This window comes from Genypterus blacodes, unplaced genomic scaffold (genome assembly GCF_046128005.1).
Source record: "Genypterus blacodes isolate CSIRO-AG114 ecotype Tasmania unplaced genomic scaffold, CSIRO-AGI_Gbla_v1 ptg000109l_1, whole genome shotgun sequence".
NCBI classification, from domain to species: domain Eukaryota; kingdom Metazoa; phylum Chordata; class Actinopteri; order Ophidiiformes; family Ophidiidae; genus Genypterus; species Genypterus blacodes.
Window position 1 is genome coordinate 269,624 of NW_027466913.1, and position 16,041 is coordinate 285,664.

Here is a 16,041-nt window from a genome sequence, read left to right on the forward strand (position 1 = left end):
TGGGCTGAGTCGATTTGCATCGATTTGCACCGATGTAAATCCAGTTGCTTACCTTGTGCCTGTGGAGGAGTTGTTATTCCAAGCTTACAGAAACATTTTATATCTATTGCCTCAGCTCACTCAACATTTTCCAATAGAAACAGTAAAAGTGTGACAATAAAGTAAATAAATACAAATTAATCCACTTAATGGCCTTTCAGACAGCTTATTCTCTTTTGTTCGACAAAAACTGAAGCGAAGGTTTCAGTTTTGTCCTGTTCTTTAATGACACACACACACACGCACACTCTAAAAAAACAAACAGGACACCACCACAGGGTTCACTGGCACTGGAATATCAAGGCTCCTTCCCTTTCACTCCCTTATCCACATCTCTCTGTTTACTGCTGCTGAAGACGTCAAGAGACCCCTCATCTCTCCCTGAACAAAGACCCAAACTTTGTCTCAGTGAACACCTTTTCCTTTCTCTGAACCTGGTTGAGATCCCTTTTGACTGCTCGACCTGAATCCTGATTGCAACCGAGGAAGCAAGCGTTTCCTCCTGTTTTCTTCAAATTCGCCGTCGACCAACTACCAGGCCTCCCCACTTGGACCAAGAGAATCGAGGACCTGCAGATCTGCCCTGTGATCAACTCATCAGCGCCTGAATCTGTTTAAATTCACGACCCAACTGGAGCTCCAACACAACGGACTGTTCAACTACTTGCTCAACTATGGTGAATTACAACACGGATGTAGGACATCACCTATTCTGTCCTAGCTCTTCTGATGCACTTATCTGTTTTCTAAACTGTCCTTTCTAATTTGTCCTTTTTTCTCATTCATCATGGTACCTAACTTATTGCACTTCTACTCTAGCTCTAGTTATGCTCTTAGCTGTTGGTTTTGGAAGGAAATGCGCTTACGATTTCTTGTGACCTGAAGTTCTTTTATCTACCTTTGTTGAACACACTTATTGGAAGTCTCTTTGGATAAAAGCGTCTGCTAAATGACAGTAATGTAATGTAATGTAATGTAATGTAATGGATGTAAGTGATATTATGTTCGGCCTACAAAACATTTTAAAAGCCTGAGCCACATGGCTGAGGCCGTGAAAAGCACATGGTCCTTTGTCACAAAACAGGACTACAACTCCCACTGTACCTGTGGTCAACCCACACGTCACGTGACTGTCGCGGTTATAAAAGGGCTCGCCCAGGTCTCCGTCTTTCTTTTAGTCTCTAGCTAGCCAACTCAAAGCAGAAAGGAGACACAAGAAACTGCCCTGGATTCCCCGTCGACCAACTACCAGGCCTCCCCACTTGGACCAAGAGAATCGAGGACCTGCAGATCTGCCCTGTGATCAACTCATCAGCGCCTGAATCTGTTTAAATCCACGACCCAACTGGAGCTCCAACACAACGGACTGCTCAACTACTTGCTCAACTACGGTGAATTACAACACAGACGTAATTCCACCAAGTAAGGCTTAGACGTCTGGACAGAAATAGAGTTAGGAAGTGATACTATGTCCATTAGATATAGGATACTGTGTGTTCTTAACTAAGCTAAATATTACAAGTAGGTTCTTTTAATTTTTCATCGGTGTTAATCAACACCGATTGCATGTGCGCCGTTTCTCTCTCGCGCTCGCTCTCGCGCTCGCGCTCGCTCTCGCTCTCGCGCTCTCTCTCGCTCTCGCGCTCTCTCTCGCTCTCGCTCTCGCTCTCTCTCTCCAGCCTTTGTCCTGGTAAACTGTGCTAATGTGCTACACCGCCGTGTGTCTGACTGTTGGTTTTGTGTATTGTCTCCATCCAATCTTCTCCCGTGCTGAGGGGTGGAGCACGCTCTTACACACACGCGCACACACAGGGAAGCTAGGAAGAAATCCGCCATCTAGGGACCCCTCCCCTTCACATGTGTTTAGCCGCCATTTGTATATAGCCCTGTTTCTAAGCTAGATCCCGCCATTTTAGTTTGATCCAGGTCCTACTAGTGGCAACGTTATAACTCCGCCACTTCCTGCGCATCATTCCCTCTCACACACACACACGCACACACACATACACACCTTTCCTTGTATTCAAATCTGTATTTACCTGAACTCCTTGCTATTGTTTATGTTTTCGGGTTTATTCTATTGATGCTAATGACTTTTAGTTATTATTTTTAATTAATAAATCCTCATCCTCAATCCAAATCATATTTTAACAAGAAGTGTCTGAAATTGTTTGCTCTGGATGTCTGTATGATAATCAACCTCTACGTGCATCAAGTGTCACCCTTCTGGACTGATTTTGAGCGCAAGACTAATCTTTAAATTATTCCCATTTGATTAATTTATTAATTAATTTGATAATTTTAATTGATAATTAAGATTTATGGTGAATCTTGAAGGTTTAGGTCAATTATATGCTATCTTGGTTCCCTGTGCCAATAAACAGGGTGGTGCCTTGAGGACTCTAATTATTAAAGTTATTAATTTTATTGTTTTATTTTGTTTTATTTTATTTTTGATAGCGATTTTTGATCATGAGTTAAGTCATTTGGAATTAGACAGTGTAGCTTGTTGTAAACCTCTACCAGGAATTTGAAAAACGTTTTAGTGATGAAATTTTTATCAGAATGTTACCATATGCAGAATGTTACCCACAACTGTGAATGCCTTGCAGGCAAAGTACGAACGTGTAAGAGCCTCTATGATTGAATTCCGCTTCCATTGTTTAACACACCCACACAAAAACTGTTTGATACATGCAGTTAACAGTAGTTTGCATAAATTGCTCTCGTGAATATTATTCACAAGAATATTATATATAGTATTATTATAACTTTGACTCACCTGTTTCCCAAACAGAGGCCAAAACTCTGCATGGCGGCTCGACACAGGGAAGACGGTTTTGGGAGCCTCGATAACCCTGAAAGAATCTTCGACCAAGACTACCAGCAGCTGAAACAGGACTTTGTTGCACACAGGCGGGGGTTCATAGACCTCAAGTTCCGCCCAGACAGGGACTCCATCGGTGAGGGGGTCCTGAGCCTCACTGACCTGGATCGTGTGCAGTGGCTGAGACCAGGGGTAAGAGCTGTGATGATACCACCAGGAACTGAAATGTGACGGTATACTAAATAACTATAAGTATAATTTACTGTTTCAGGAAATTGCCCCCAATCCATCCCTCATAGTTGATGGCATCTCCAGATTTGACTTTGGACAAGGAAGAATTGGTAACGGAGCTGGGATGTGACATTCTGCTGGCAGCGTGCATTACTCTGACATAGTAAATGATCATTTTGTGCAGGTAATTGCTGGTTCCATGCCGCTGTGGGATCTCTGGCATTCCAGAACAACATCCTGAAGCAAGTTATACCACCGGGGCAAATATTTAATGAGGAATACTGCGGGCTGTTCCACTTCAGGGTAAATACTTTATACATGTATGAAATAACGACAGGCTGGATTTCAGCTCAGGTCATTTGTATGCAACAATGAGATGGAACATGAAACTATCTGATCCTTAAACATTCAGTTCTGGAGATTTGGAATATGGGTGGATGTTGTCATTGATGACATACTACCAACAATCGATGGCAGACTAATCTTCGTCCACTCAACAACCCAAAATGAGTTCTGGCCTGCTTTGCTGGAGAAAGCCTACGCCAAGTATGAAGAAGATTCTGTTCTTTCTGAGTAATTGATGTTTAATCTGCTTGTTTGAAGATTTAGTGAAAGTCGCATCCACTTCTTTCAGGGTGTGTGGCTCCTATGCAGACATGATTGCTGGAACCCCTGCAGAGGCGTTGATGGACTTCACTGGTGGTGTATACATTTATGTCGACCTCAAAGATCCACCTCCAAACCTGTGGAAGCTTATATGGAGAGCTTGCCAATCAAAATCACTGATGGGCTGTGTTACACCTCAGGGGGTAAACACGTTTTATCTTACTCCTCCCAGTCTTACCCACACTGTGACCTAGTACCCGGGTCATGCATGGTTTTGTTGGTACATGGTGTCTCACTCGTACAGGCATGTGATACAAATCCAGATATGCTATAACATCTTTGTCAGTCGTCAAGATATTACATATTTTATCTCTAACCCAAATACTAAACCTGACTGCTCTCTCACCTTTCAAAGTCTCACACCCTGTCTGTCCTATAGGAGACATCAGAAAACAAAGTAGCAGCCAATGGATTGGTTAAAGGCCATGCCTACACTGTCACAGGTGTCAAACAGGTACAATTATACAGTCATCTATCTAGAATTTACCTGGTACATGATTCATGTGGTTTGGGGTTTTAAAGGCTTTATGTACAGTACACTGTAGACCTGCACCATTTTTACATTTTACATACTGTATACTGCAAATAACTGTATTTTCTGGTGGTGACTGCTTAGGTGATGAGTCAGAAGAAAGTGGAGAGCCTGATCCGTTTGTGGAACCCCTGGGGGGAAGGAGAGTGGAAGGGAGACTGGAGTGATCGGTAAGAAGGATTCCCACTTTTTGTACACTGCAGTGACACCAGACTGGAAAGACCAAGTTTCAGCCTACAGTTGAGAGAAGTGCTTCCTGGCAGAGGCAATATAGAGCTACTGTTCTAGGTGATATTCAACACCTAGGACCAGAACCACCACTGCCACTGAGAGGAACTAATCAAAGCAGTTGACATGTCTGATTCACAAGTGATGAATATAGATTACAGCAGATACAGAAGTGAAGGCTTATGCCTCAAGGGGATCATTATTGATGCTGACATGTTGAAATACCTCCTAATTCTCTGACGTCACTGTCCTCTCAGGTCCCCTCTGTGGAACACCGTGAGACCTCAGGATCGTGAAGAGTGTCTTAAAGTAGCTGATAACGGGGAGTTTTGGTAAGAATCCTGCAGAAAACATGAAGTCAGGCATGTTTACTGTCTTCTTTTATTTATTTATCATTTTTGTGTAAACTGTAAACCAGTGGTTCTCAAACTGTGGGCTCCCTGTAGTGGTACGCTGACGAATCAAATACAAATATCAGAAATGCGACCCAAAATAAGTTCAGCCGGTGCGAGCGCAATTGGCGGTGCCGGCGCACTTGATGGTGCCGATGCCCGCGCATTTGTCGGAACGTCCCGATACCGGCGCATTTGCCGGTGCCGGCGCCGGGAACGTCCCATTGCTGCCGCACTTGCCGGTGAAAGTCATGGACAGCAGCACACCCCCACGGCCCACTCTCCGGAGTCGGCACCGGCGTCAGTGGACAGAAACAGCCCCCCCACACACACACTCCGGAGTGCACCGGCGCGTGCGCGTGCACGTGCGCGTGTGTGTGCGTTTGAACATGCTGTGGGTATAAGAGGGACTGCCCCATTTAGGAGAGTTGTTCATATGAGAGAGTTCTAGTACCAATTTGTACAATGTGGCTGTGACTGACAAAGGTCAAAATAAATGATATTCTCATGAGGAATAAATTTGCTTCCTGTTTGCATTATAGTTTATTCTGTATATATTGTAGTACATTTTTACACTTCTGGTTGGATGCTAACTGCATTTCATTGGCTTGTACCTGTACTTTGCTCAATGACAATAAAGTTAAATCTAATCTAATCTAATTTTGCACAGCAGCTGAATTGGGTAGGCCTCGCTTTTTCTGGGGTGGTACCTGATGTAAAAAGTTGGAGAACCACTGATGTAAACAGTCTGCTTAGCAACAGCCTGCAATTCATACTTAATGCAGCAGGGGTCAGTAGACCAAACATGGGTCAGTTGATCAAACATGGGTATGTAAAACAATCCAAAACAATCTTAGGATATAAAAAAAATAATGGCTGTGTGTGTGTGTCACTCAAACTGACCTCTAATCCCCTACAGGATGACCATAGCAGACTTCTGTAAGCACTTTACACATCTTGACATATGCTGCCAGTCTCCTTCCTTCATGGATGGATCCCAGGCTTTGGATTGGAAGGCCTCTGTGTATGAGGGCAGATGGGTTGCAGGGGCCACTGCTGGAGGAAACAAGAGACATGGTATTTCCAAAATACTGAATTTATAATATAATGCATTTGTTGTGACGTTGGAAGTATTTGTTGCACGTGTGCTAAATAAGTGCTTAAGATGAGATGTAACATTATTTTAAATCATAACTAATGTTGTGTTGTGTTGAGTCCCCATCACAGAAAAGTAATGCAGCATGAATACAGCCGGCAATGTTCTGTTACAGCCAAAAGAGCAGATATCAAGCAGAATTACATGACTTTACATGTTATAATGACAGATGCAATGTGCTGTAGCCTACCTATGAGCTTGGATGCACAGTATTTGCTCACAGATAAACTATCTTCTGCTCGCTTCATTAACTCATAACTGAATTAAGAGGAAATGATTCACACTATTATATGCAAATGATTGAACTATGAACTTGTTTCCTTCTTTACTTCCAGACAGCTTCTGGATAAATCCACAATTTCGGATCAAAATAGGAAAAGTACTGGGTGAACGTGCTGAGACACATAATGATGGCAACATGCTGGTGTCTCTCATGCAAAAGCCAGACAAGAGAAACAGGCGCCAGGTCAAAAATCTCTACATTGGATTCTATGTGTTTGAGGTAAATATGACTGTGTAATGTTTCCGGGGACGTGAGCTACTTTGACTGTGACATTCATAAACATTGAAAAAAGCAGCTGGTCAGAGCTTTGAGTCTTTGTGACGCAGCTTAGGTGCAGCGACTCAGAGCTGTTGTGTTCAGATATTAACATCAATCCCCCCTTGAGTGATTGTTTACATGTTTCTGAAAGATATTTTGTGATACTCTCATGAAAATATCAGTCAGTTTTTGATTGATCAGCATTTCAACTTATTGCTTTTTCATCCCCAACATAAATTCCTGTTCCAATGTGTCCAAGGTGCCTGAGGAAGTGAGTAATATTTATATCAACATCCTTGTTCCCATCCTCATTGTACAGCTATGGGGATTAATATACAAAAAATAATAATTGTTAACTTTTTGTTACAGTTCATGAGAAAGAAAGGACAGTTTCCTGCCTCATTCTTCAGCCACCACTCGCCTGTCGCCCACACTAAGATCTTCCGGGTCGCTCGTGAGGTGATGGAGTTCTTTAAGGTGAAGCCTGGTGAATACCTGATTGTTCCATCCACCTTCAAACCCTACGAGACGGCTTCCTTCATCCTGACCATCCACGCCAAGAGAGAGATATTGTCCCCAGCAGTGTGAGACATCAGGACAACGCTGTAAAAATGTACCAGTTACTGGTGGCCTTCTATTATCACTGCCTCTGATCAATGCCACCGCTGCCTTCAGTGTCTCATAAATAACAATGAGTTGTTCTTGTGGGCCTCAGACGTTGTGTGTGTGTGTGATGTTTGGACTGTACAAATAAACCTCACTTAATTTGACTCTGCGGTTTCTTGTCAGTGACTCCAGTTGCTTACCTGGTGTGGTGTGTGTGCTCAGGGCTGAAGCTGAAGCTGAAGCCCCCTGTGGAAGAGTTGTTATTCCGAGCTTACAGTAACATTTCATATCTATGGCCTTATTGGTTTAATGTACCGGTTTACAAAGTGCCTCAGCTCACTCAACATTTTCAAATTGAAACAGTAAAAGTGTGACAATAAAGTAAATAAATACAAATTAATCCACTTAATGGCCTTTCAGATTTAGTAAGCTAACTCCTACTCCCCTCTAGTTAGCTAGCTAGCTAGCTCCTCTTCAAGTTGACAACATGGCCGCTTCTTCTCTTTTGTTCGTCAAAAACTGAAGCGAAGGTTTCAGGTTTGTTCTGTTCTGTAATGTAAACACACACACACACACACACACACACACGCCCTCTCTCTCTCTCTCTCTCTCTCTCTTTCTCTCTCTCTCTCTCTCTCTCAGGTGTAATTGTGGGTGGAGTTTATTCACATTTAACTTAGATGTTATCTTGAAACACAAACAGGACACCACCCCAGGGTTGACTGGCACTGGAACATCAAGGCTCCTTCCCTTTCACTCTCTAATCCACACAAACGCTTCGCTGCAAACGTTCACTCTCTGAAGTCGCCGAGGTAAGAATGAAATCATCAGACTCAAATAAAAACACTAACTAAAACATTGAACTTACTGAGTAGCCTTTGGTTTGTTCCTGTCATGTTATCATATTACAAGTAAGTTGTTTTGGATCGAATGTAACCACAAATACAAAAGTCTAAATGCTTGTTGTTGTAGGACACCTGTGGTTCATACTGTATGCTCTGTAAAGTCAGTTACCATGCAGGATATATTGTGTGATCACATTGTTAAGTGTTGTGTTTACATACATGTAAGTATTGTTAGATGTGTTAACCTGTGCTTACTGCAGATTGTGTACGTGCATGTGTATGTGACACAGCTCTGCGACGCTGAAAGAAGAGGAGCAAAGCTGTCAACTGTACATTCCAGTTCTGGCTGGTTTTGCTCAGAAGATTGATAGGATGAGCACAGTTTTCTCTGGCATTGACAGTGCTCATAACCTGAACAGACCTTTTGGCACATCATATGAGGACAAGCTTGTGTCAAAATGAGAAGGGTTAATTAAATAGTATAATAAAGCAAACATGGGTGTGCTTTCTTTCCTCAACAGTCACTGCAACATAGATATGCATATATGAATGTAACGTTCACTGCCTGCATCAGGAAGAAACGTTTCCTCGTGTAATACTACGACTTTAATCATCTAACCGCTAATATAATCACATAACAGTGTGTGGGTTCTCATATGATCATAGATTGCAAGTATGCACTAAAAGGTTAAACTAACACTTTTCAGTAACATGTGCTTTGTATTCACATCACTTAAATACCCTTGTAAATCATCTTGAACAGATTGTAGTCATAACTATTCAGTTGTAAATGTAATCCGTACAGCTGAGAGACGTGTGTGTGAGCTAATATCAGCCTGCAGGTTCATCACTGTTTTGCGTATTGCTGCTCATGCTCATTAGTTCAGTCATTTGGAATTAGACAGTGTAGCTTGTTGTAAACCTGGACCAGGAATGTGAAAAACGTTTTAGTTATTTTTTAAAGGTGTATTAAACTTTTTTTATCATACGCAGAATGTTACCCACGACTGTGAATGCCTTACAGGCACAGTAGGAACCGGGCCAACGTGTTTACGTTGAAAGAGCCTCTATGATTGAATTCAACTTCCATTGTTTAACACACCCACACAAAAAATGTTCAATACATGCAGTTAACAGTAGTTTGCATAAATTGCTCTCATGAATATTATTCACAAGAATATGATAATATAGAATTATTATAACTTTGACTCACCTGTTTCCCAAACAGAGGCCAAAACTCTGCAGCCATGCCAGCTCCAGGTATGCATGAGAACATGATGGAGGCTCGACACAGGAAAGACGGTTTTGGGAGCCTCGATAACCCTGAAAGCATCTTCAACCAAGACTATCAGCAGCTGAAACAGGACTGCGTCACACAAAGGTTTAGGTTCGTAGACGACATGTTCCCCCCAGACAGCAACTCCATCGGTGAGGGGGTCCTGAGCCTCACTGACCTGGATCGTGTGCAGTGGCTGAGACCAGGGGTAAGAGCTGTAATGATACCACCAGGCACTGAAATGTGACGGTATACTAAGTATAATTTACTATTTCAGGAAATTGCCCCCAATCCATCCCTCATAGTTAATGCCATCTCCAGATTTGACTTTGGACAAGGAAAAATTGGTAACGGAGCTGCGATGCAACATTCTTATGTCCTGCTGGCAGCGTGCATCACTCTGACACAGTAAATGATGATTTTGTGCAGGAAATTGCTGGTTTCTGGCCGCTGTGGGATCTCTGGCATTCCAGAACAACATCCTGAAGCAAGTTATACCACCGGGGCAAATATTTAATGAGGAATACTGCGGGCTGTTCCACTTCAGGGTAAATACTTTATACATGTATGAAATCATCATTCATTTGTATGGAACACTGGATGAGATGGAACATGAAGCAATTTGATCCTCAAACATTCAGTTCTGGAGATTTGGAAGATGGGTGGATGTTGTCATTGATGACAAACTACCAACAATCGATGGCAGACTAATCTTCGTCCACTCAACAACCCCAAATGAGTTCTGGCCTGCTTTGCTGGAGAAAGCCTACGCCAAGTATGAAGAAGATTCTGTTCTTTCTGAGTTTTTAAGGTGTTTAATCTGCTATTTTGAAGATTTAGTGAAAGTAAAGTCACATCCACTTCTTTCAGGGTGTGTGGCTCCTATGCAGGCATGAATGCTGGAACCCCTGCAGAGGCGTTGATGGACTTCACTGGCGGTGTTCACATTTATGTCGACCTCAAAGATCCACCTCCAAACCTGTGGGAGCTCATGTGCAGAGCCGGCCAATCACAATCACTGATGGGGTGTGGTACACCTCAGGGGGTAAACACGTTTTATCTTACTCCTCCCAGTCTTACCCACACTGTGACCTAGTACCCGGGTCATGCATGGTTTTGTTGGTACATGGTGTATCACCCTTAGGCATGTGATACAAATCCAGATATGCTATAACATCTTTGGCAGTCATCCAGATTTTACACATCTTATCTCTAACCCAAATACTAAACCTGACTGCTCTCTCACCTTTCAAAGTCTCACACCCTGTCTGTCCTATAGGAGACATCAGAAAACACAGTAGCAGCCAATGGATTGGTTGAAGGCCATGCCTACACTGTCACAGGTGTCAAACAGGTACAATTATACAGTCATCTATCTAGAATTGACCTGGTACATGATTCATGTGGTTTGGGGTTTTAAAGGCTTTATGTACAGTACACTGTAGACCTGCACCATTTTTACATTTTACATACTGTATACTGCAAATAACTGTCTTTTCTGGTGGTGACTGCTGATTAGGTGATGAGTCAGGAGAAAGTGGAGAGCCTGATCCGTTTGTGGAACCCCTGGGGGAAAAGAGAGTGGAATGGAGACTGGAGTGATCGGTAAGAAGGATTCCCACTTTTTGTACATTGCAGTGACACCAGACTGGAAAGGCCAAGTTTCAGCCTACAGTTGAGAAAAGTGCTAGAGTATAACGTCAATACATACCTGCTAATTCACTGATGTCACTGTCCTCTCAGGTCCCCTCTGTGGAACACCGTGAGCCCTCAGGAGCGTGATCTGTGTCTTGCTGTAGCTGATAATGGGGAGTTCTGGTAAGAATCCTGCAGAAAACATGAAGTCAGACATGTTTACTGTCTCCTTTTAGTCATTTATCGTTTTTTATAAGTAGACAAAAAATAGAAAGAGTAAACAGTCTGCTTAGGAACAACCCACAGTTCATACTAAATGCAGCAGGAGTCAGTAGATCCAACATGGTTATATCATTTTATGCAACTATGACCACCTAAAGAATTTTAGGACATATAAGTAAAGCAATGGCTATGTGTGTCACTCAAACTGGCCTCCGATATCCTCAGGATGACCATAGCAGACTTCTGTAAGTACTTTAAAAGTCTTGACATTTGCTGCAAGTGTCCTTCCTTCCTGGATGGATCCAAATCTTGCCATTGGAAGGCCTCTGTGTACGAGAGCAGATGGGTTGCAGGGACCACTGCTGGAGGACCCAAGAAATATGGTATTTCCAAAATACTGCATTAAATATATAATGTATATGTTATGTTTCACACTATTATGTGCAAATGATTAAAATATGAAATTGTTTCCTTCTTTACTTCCAGACAGCTTCTGGATAAATCCACAATTTCGGATCACAATAGGAAAACTACTGGGTGAATGTGCTGAGACACAGAATGTTAACAACATGCTGGTGTCTCTCATGCAAAAGCCAGACAAGAGAAACAGACGCCTGGTCAAAAATCTCTACATTGGATTCTATGTGTTTGAGGTAAATAAGACTGTTTAATGTTTCCATGAAGGGAGGTGAGCTACTTTGACTGTGACATTCATAAACATTGAAAATAGCAGCTGGTCAGAGCTTTGAGTCTTTGTGACGCAGCTTAGGTGCAGCGACTCAGAGCTGTTGTGTTCAGATATTAACATCAATCCCCCCTTGAGTGATTGTTAACAAGTTTCTGAAAGATATTTTGTGATACTCTCATGAAAATATGTCAGTTTTTGATATATCAGCATTTCAACTAATTGCTTTTTTATCCCCAACATAAATTCCTGTTCCAATGTGTCCAAGGTGCCTGAGGAAGTGAGTAATATTTATATCAACATCCTTGTTCCCATCCTCATTGTACAGCTATGGTGATTAATATACTTAAAATTAATTGTAAACTTATTGTTGCAGTTCATGAGAAAGAAAGGAAAGTTTCCTGCCTCATTCTTCAGCCACCACTCGCCTGTCGCCCAGACTAAGGCCTTCCTGAATGCTCGTGACGTGATGGAGTTCTTTTTGCTGAAGCCTGGTGAATACCTGATTGTTCCATCCACCTTCAAACCCAACGAGACGGCTTCCTTCATCCTGACCATCCTGGCCAAGACAGAGACCCATATCCAGTAATCAAACTCACTCAATCTATGAGCATTCTACTCGATTCTGTCAATGTGTGAAGGAGTAGCAGCTATGATAGAGACATCATGTGATCTGCTTCATATATGACACATATAAGTTCTTATTTATTTTATCACAAATGCATAATTGTTTATTTGATCTTTCCCCGTTAGTGAGAATTCTCGTGGCCATAATCATGAACCTGTGGAATTTGCAGGGGTGAGCAAGAGAAGAACTATTCATATTATAATAATGTTCAGAATGTGTCGGGGTTACTATTGAAGATTATTAATGTATTGTCAGATGAAAATGTTTATTCCCTGTTTTTCCCTCTCCTTTCAATTCTTAGCCCAAACCGGATGAATACAAGGCTGATGACACCAACATAGACCTGTCACATCACGTCAAGGTGCTTTATCTCACTGCCAAACATCACATTTCATCATTTTGACTATTAATTCCAACCAGAGCTACTCTATTAATGTTCAGGGAATTAGGGCTCAAATGTCTTATTTACACTTTGAGAAGCTGAATGGGATTGTAATATCACACTGTGATATGACATATCATCCTATCATTTGTCTGTGTTTACAGAATGAAGATGTGGGTGCTGAGAAGCTCCAGAAGTATTTAAATGAACAAATCCTTAAAGGTGTGAACTAACTACAACTAACCACTACAGCTCAATATGCTATTATCATTGTAGATATTTGGATTCTCGTCCCATCACAGCTCTGTGATGGCACTAGAAATTGGAGACCGCAACATTTTCTGATGTGAAGTTATCTCTTTAATCCAGGAGACCTGAGAGCTGGAGGCTTCAGCCTGGATGCCTGCCGCAGCATGGTGGCTCTCATGGATGTATCCTGTTGTACATGTGCTGTGCTTTGTGTCTCTATTTACTCAATCACTAACTGGAAAAGGAAGATAACTGGAGCTATATAAAATAAGTCTCTACATTAATCGCTTTACAGAAAGTATTAGTAGATTTTAGTTAAGGTTTGACTTTCATAACTTAACTTTGGGCTTCAAAGACATCAATCACAGGCACACTGAGGGAGCCAGAGTTTGTTCGTCTGTGGAGGAAGGTGATCAAGTACAAGGTGAATATAGAGTCAAAGTTAAAGACATCAAAGGGAATCAAGGGCTCGTCCACTAACATCTCTCTCTCTTTAATCAGGACATTTTCGTCAGCACTGATGTTTCACACTCGGGCACGCTGTCACTGAGTGAGCTGAAGAACGCAATCATGGCTGCAGGTAGACGATGATGTACAACAACAGACAAAAAGAAGTCAAAATCACATATAGACTGACTGCAATAATTCCTGAAACTGTGTGTGTGTGTGTGTGTGTGTGTGTGTGTGTGTGTGTGTGTTTTGTGTGTCAGGGTTGAGAATCAACGATGACATGATCAAACTGATGGCTGTGCGTTACGGCGCCTCTGGAGAGACTGGCGGGCTGACACTGGCCGGCTTCATCAGTCTGATCCTTCGCATGGAGTGCATGTACCGTAAGTCAAACTGGGCCATTGATGGCAGTGGGTCTGACTCAGTCTCCTTGGTAACAGTGTGTTTACAACTTCTTAGCAGCAGTAAACTCCCCCTGGCTTTAACAGGGTTGATTGGGATTGCTAGTGGTGTTAATGGTTAATCAATGATTGATTTGACAAGAGACATCAGTTGAGGAAACTGTTTAAATGATAATTTGTACCTAGTATACCTAATATGTATCTATACAGCTCATCTCTAATCTTGTTACTTAGCTGTTTCCACACTAATGGAGAAAGATCACAAAGAAAGTTTGTGAGTTTGGATGAGGTGGTGAAGATTGAGAAACTCAAATCAGATTCCATCAGTAGATGGCGCTACAGAGACGTGAAATTTTCCAGGAGAAATCAATTTATGGATTCCCAGCAGGATTTAAAGAGGATTCAGCAAATTCTAGAAAAATGTTCTCTAAAAACTGCATGATTAATGTTTGTGTTTGTTGAGACCACAAACACTTTCATCCTTTTCATGTCTTGTGATTCATATTGTCCCAAGCAGTGTGAGACATCAGGACTAAGCTGCAAAGATTTACCCGTTAATACTGAATATAACACCAGTGACCTCTGCTGGTGGCCTTCTATTATCACTGCCTCTGATCAATGCCACCGCTGCCTTCAGTGTCTCATAAATAACAATGAGTTGTTCTTTGCCAACAGAAATGTTCAAGCAGATGTCTGATGGAATGACCATGACACTGCGAAGCTCAGAGGTACCAAAACATATGCACTTTTCTTTAGACTTTAGAATCCTTTGCTGCAATATAACAGCCAGAGTTTATACTGCAGTGTGTGTGTGTGTGTAACAGGCTCTGTCTCTCTATTTTCAGTGGATGTTCGTTACAATGTACACATAAACTCACCACAGAGGATGGACTTCAGAACGCATCTGGAGGAGCAGGACTTTATAATCACGGGGTGTTAAATCAGCTAACGGGATTCAATAAGTAATATGAGCCATTAAACAGAGCTAAAGTAGACGTTACTGTGTAAGCCTAACCTAACATGTAGACACTACAAATCTCAGTATAAGAGTTTAGCTTGGAGGGTTTCTTCCTTTTTATCCATATATGGTGGGTTTTTGGGTCAGGAACCATCGTCTTGTGAGCCTCTGAAGCCCTTTGAGAGATGATGTGATATCCGTGCTACACAAATAAACTTGACTTGACTCTGCAGTTCATAGTTGGTAATTATTGTTGCTTACCTTGTGTGGCTGTGGTACCGTAGTGTTGTGTCAGTTATTCAGGCTTTAAAGGAAACTTCCTTTATGTTCTTCATGTATGTCACTGTACAGAAAATAGAGGAGGAGTCCAAAGCAGAATGGAAGACTGAGGATGAGTGTTATGGGGTGGAAAGAGGAGGTGATGTTCTCTCTTACCTGTGTGTGGTCTAATGAAGTGGTGCCCGTATGTTGTTGTAAGCTGAAGGAAGACCTCATGCAGGAAATATCCCCTGTCTGAAATGTTTCTGACAAGGCAGAAGAAGAAAGCAACACACAGTGTAAGTCTGAATTAACCCTCACAAACCCACATCATAGTCTTTGTGGTGATGGTCCTTCCTGTCATGGAAACGCTGTCAGGTTCCATTTAACTTGAAACTTCACCTATGTTTTGCGCAAAATTGGCACGGCACTGTGTCACAAACATCTCATGGCCTCATTGGCCTGAGCTCTAACTGAGGCAATGTAACGCCAGCAGCTTGTGCGAAAACACACGAAAACCAGATCAGCAGCCTCAGGTCCTGACTGCACTGCTGACCTCATAAAACAACGGCTGTCTATTACACCAGAAGCTTGACAAGTTGAAGAAGCACCTGTCATGGAATTGTCTGTGGAGATGGATGGGTGTTGTACAGCACGAAAATCCAGGGGAAAAAGATGCCTAGTTCTGCTTTAAGTGAGTGTGAGGTGTGTGTGTCAGTGAGGGAAGTGGAGAGATACCCCTCAAAGAGTGTCAGAGGACAAAAATGAAAGCGGGGCTGGCGTCACCAGAGTGGGAAACGCTGTGGGATGTGGTGATGGATGACAGAGGAGAGA

At 42.3% G+C, this 16,041-nt stretch overlaps 2 protein-coding genes across 2 annotated transcripts; both read left to right on the plus strand.

The window, feature by feature from the left end:
- The first annotated feature begins 2,844 nt into the window (after positions 1-2,844).
- Positions 2,845-7,326, plus strand: LOC143008990 (calpain-2 catalytic subunit-like). Its single transcript, XM_076160979.1, has 12 exons — positions 2,845-3,058; positions 3,138-3,207; positions 3,282-3,400; positions 3,510-3,643; positions 3,732-3,906; positions 4,143-4,217; positions 4,380-4,465; positions 4,781-4,855; positions 5,835-5,992; positions 6,407-6,573; positions 6,872-6,883; positions 6,982-7,326. Exons 1-12 carry the CDS (start codon positions 2,852-2,854, stop codon positions 7,198-7,200), a joined length of 1,497 nt encoding a protein of 498 aa, XP_076017094.1. The 5' UTR covers positions 2,845-2,851; the 3' UTR covers positions 7,201-7,326.
- A 586-nt stretch (positions 7,327-7,912) lies between these two features.
- On the plus strand, positions 7,913-15,181 carry LOC143008989 (calpain-1 catalytic subunit-like). Its single transcript, XM_076160978.1, has 21 exons — positions 7,913-8,030; positions 9,292-9,547; positions 9,617-9,686; positions 9,769-9,887; positions 9,981-10,114; positions 10,210-10,384; positions 10,619-10,693; positions 10,859-10,944; positions 11,083-11,157; positions 11,422-11,579; positions 11,683-11,861; positions 12,258-12,466; positions 12,635-12,680; positions 12,811-12,870; positions 13,056-13,113; positions 13,261-13,322; positions 13,496-13,564; positions 13,642-13,720; positions 13,851-13,973; positions 14,667-14,719; positions 14,837-15,181. Exons 2-21 carry the CDS (start codon positions 9,311-9,313, stop codon positions 14,861-14,863), a joined length of 2,094 nt encoding a protein of 697 aa, XP_076017093.1. The 5' UTR covers positions 7,913-8,030; positions 9,292-9,310; the 3' UTR covers positions 14,864-15,181.
- The last annotated feature ends 860 nt before the right edge of the window (positions 15,182-16,041 follow it).

What these genes read in the sequence shown, in the direction of transcription:
- LOC143008989 (XM_076160978.1), top strand. Translation starts at nt 9,311, where the DNA reads ATGCCAGCTCCAGGTATGCATGAGAACATGATGGAGGCTCGACACAGG. An exon ending in CTGGAGAAAGCCTACGCCAA is followed by an intron (nt 10,115 to 10,209) that starts GTATGAAGAAGA and finishes CACTTCTTTCAG; the next exon opens with GGTGTGTGGCTCCTATGCAG. An exon ending in TGGAGGACCCAAGAAATATG is followed by an intron (nt 11,580 to 11,682) that starts GTATTTCCAAAA and finishes CTTTACTTCCAG; the next exon opens with ACAGCTTCTGGATAAATCCA.
- LOC143008990 (XM_076160979.1), top strand. Translation starts at nt 2,852, where the DNA reads ATGGCGGCTCGACACAGGGAAGACGGTTTTGGGAGCCTCGATAACCCT. An exon ending in CTGTCACAGGTGTCAAACAG is followed by an intron (nt 4,218 to 4,379) that starts GTACAATTATAC and finishes GTGACTGCTTAG; the next exon opens with GTGATGAGTCAGAAGAAAGT. An exon ending in AAGGGAGACTGGAGTGATCG is followed by an intron (nt 4,466 to 4,780) that starts GTAAGAAGGATT and finishes CTGTCCTCTCAG; the next exon opens with GTCCCCTCTGTGGAACACCG.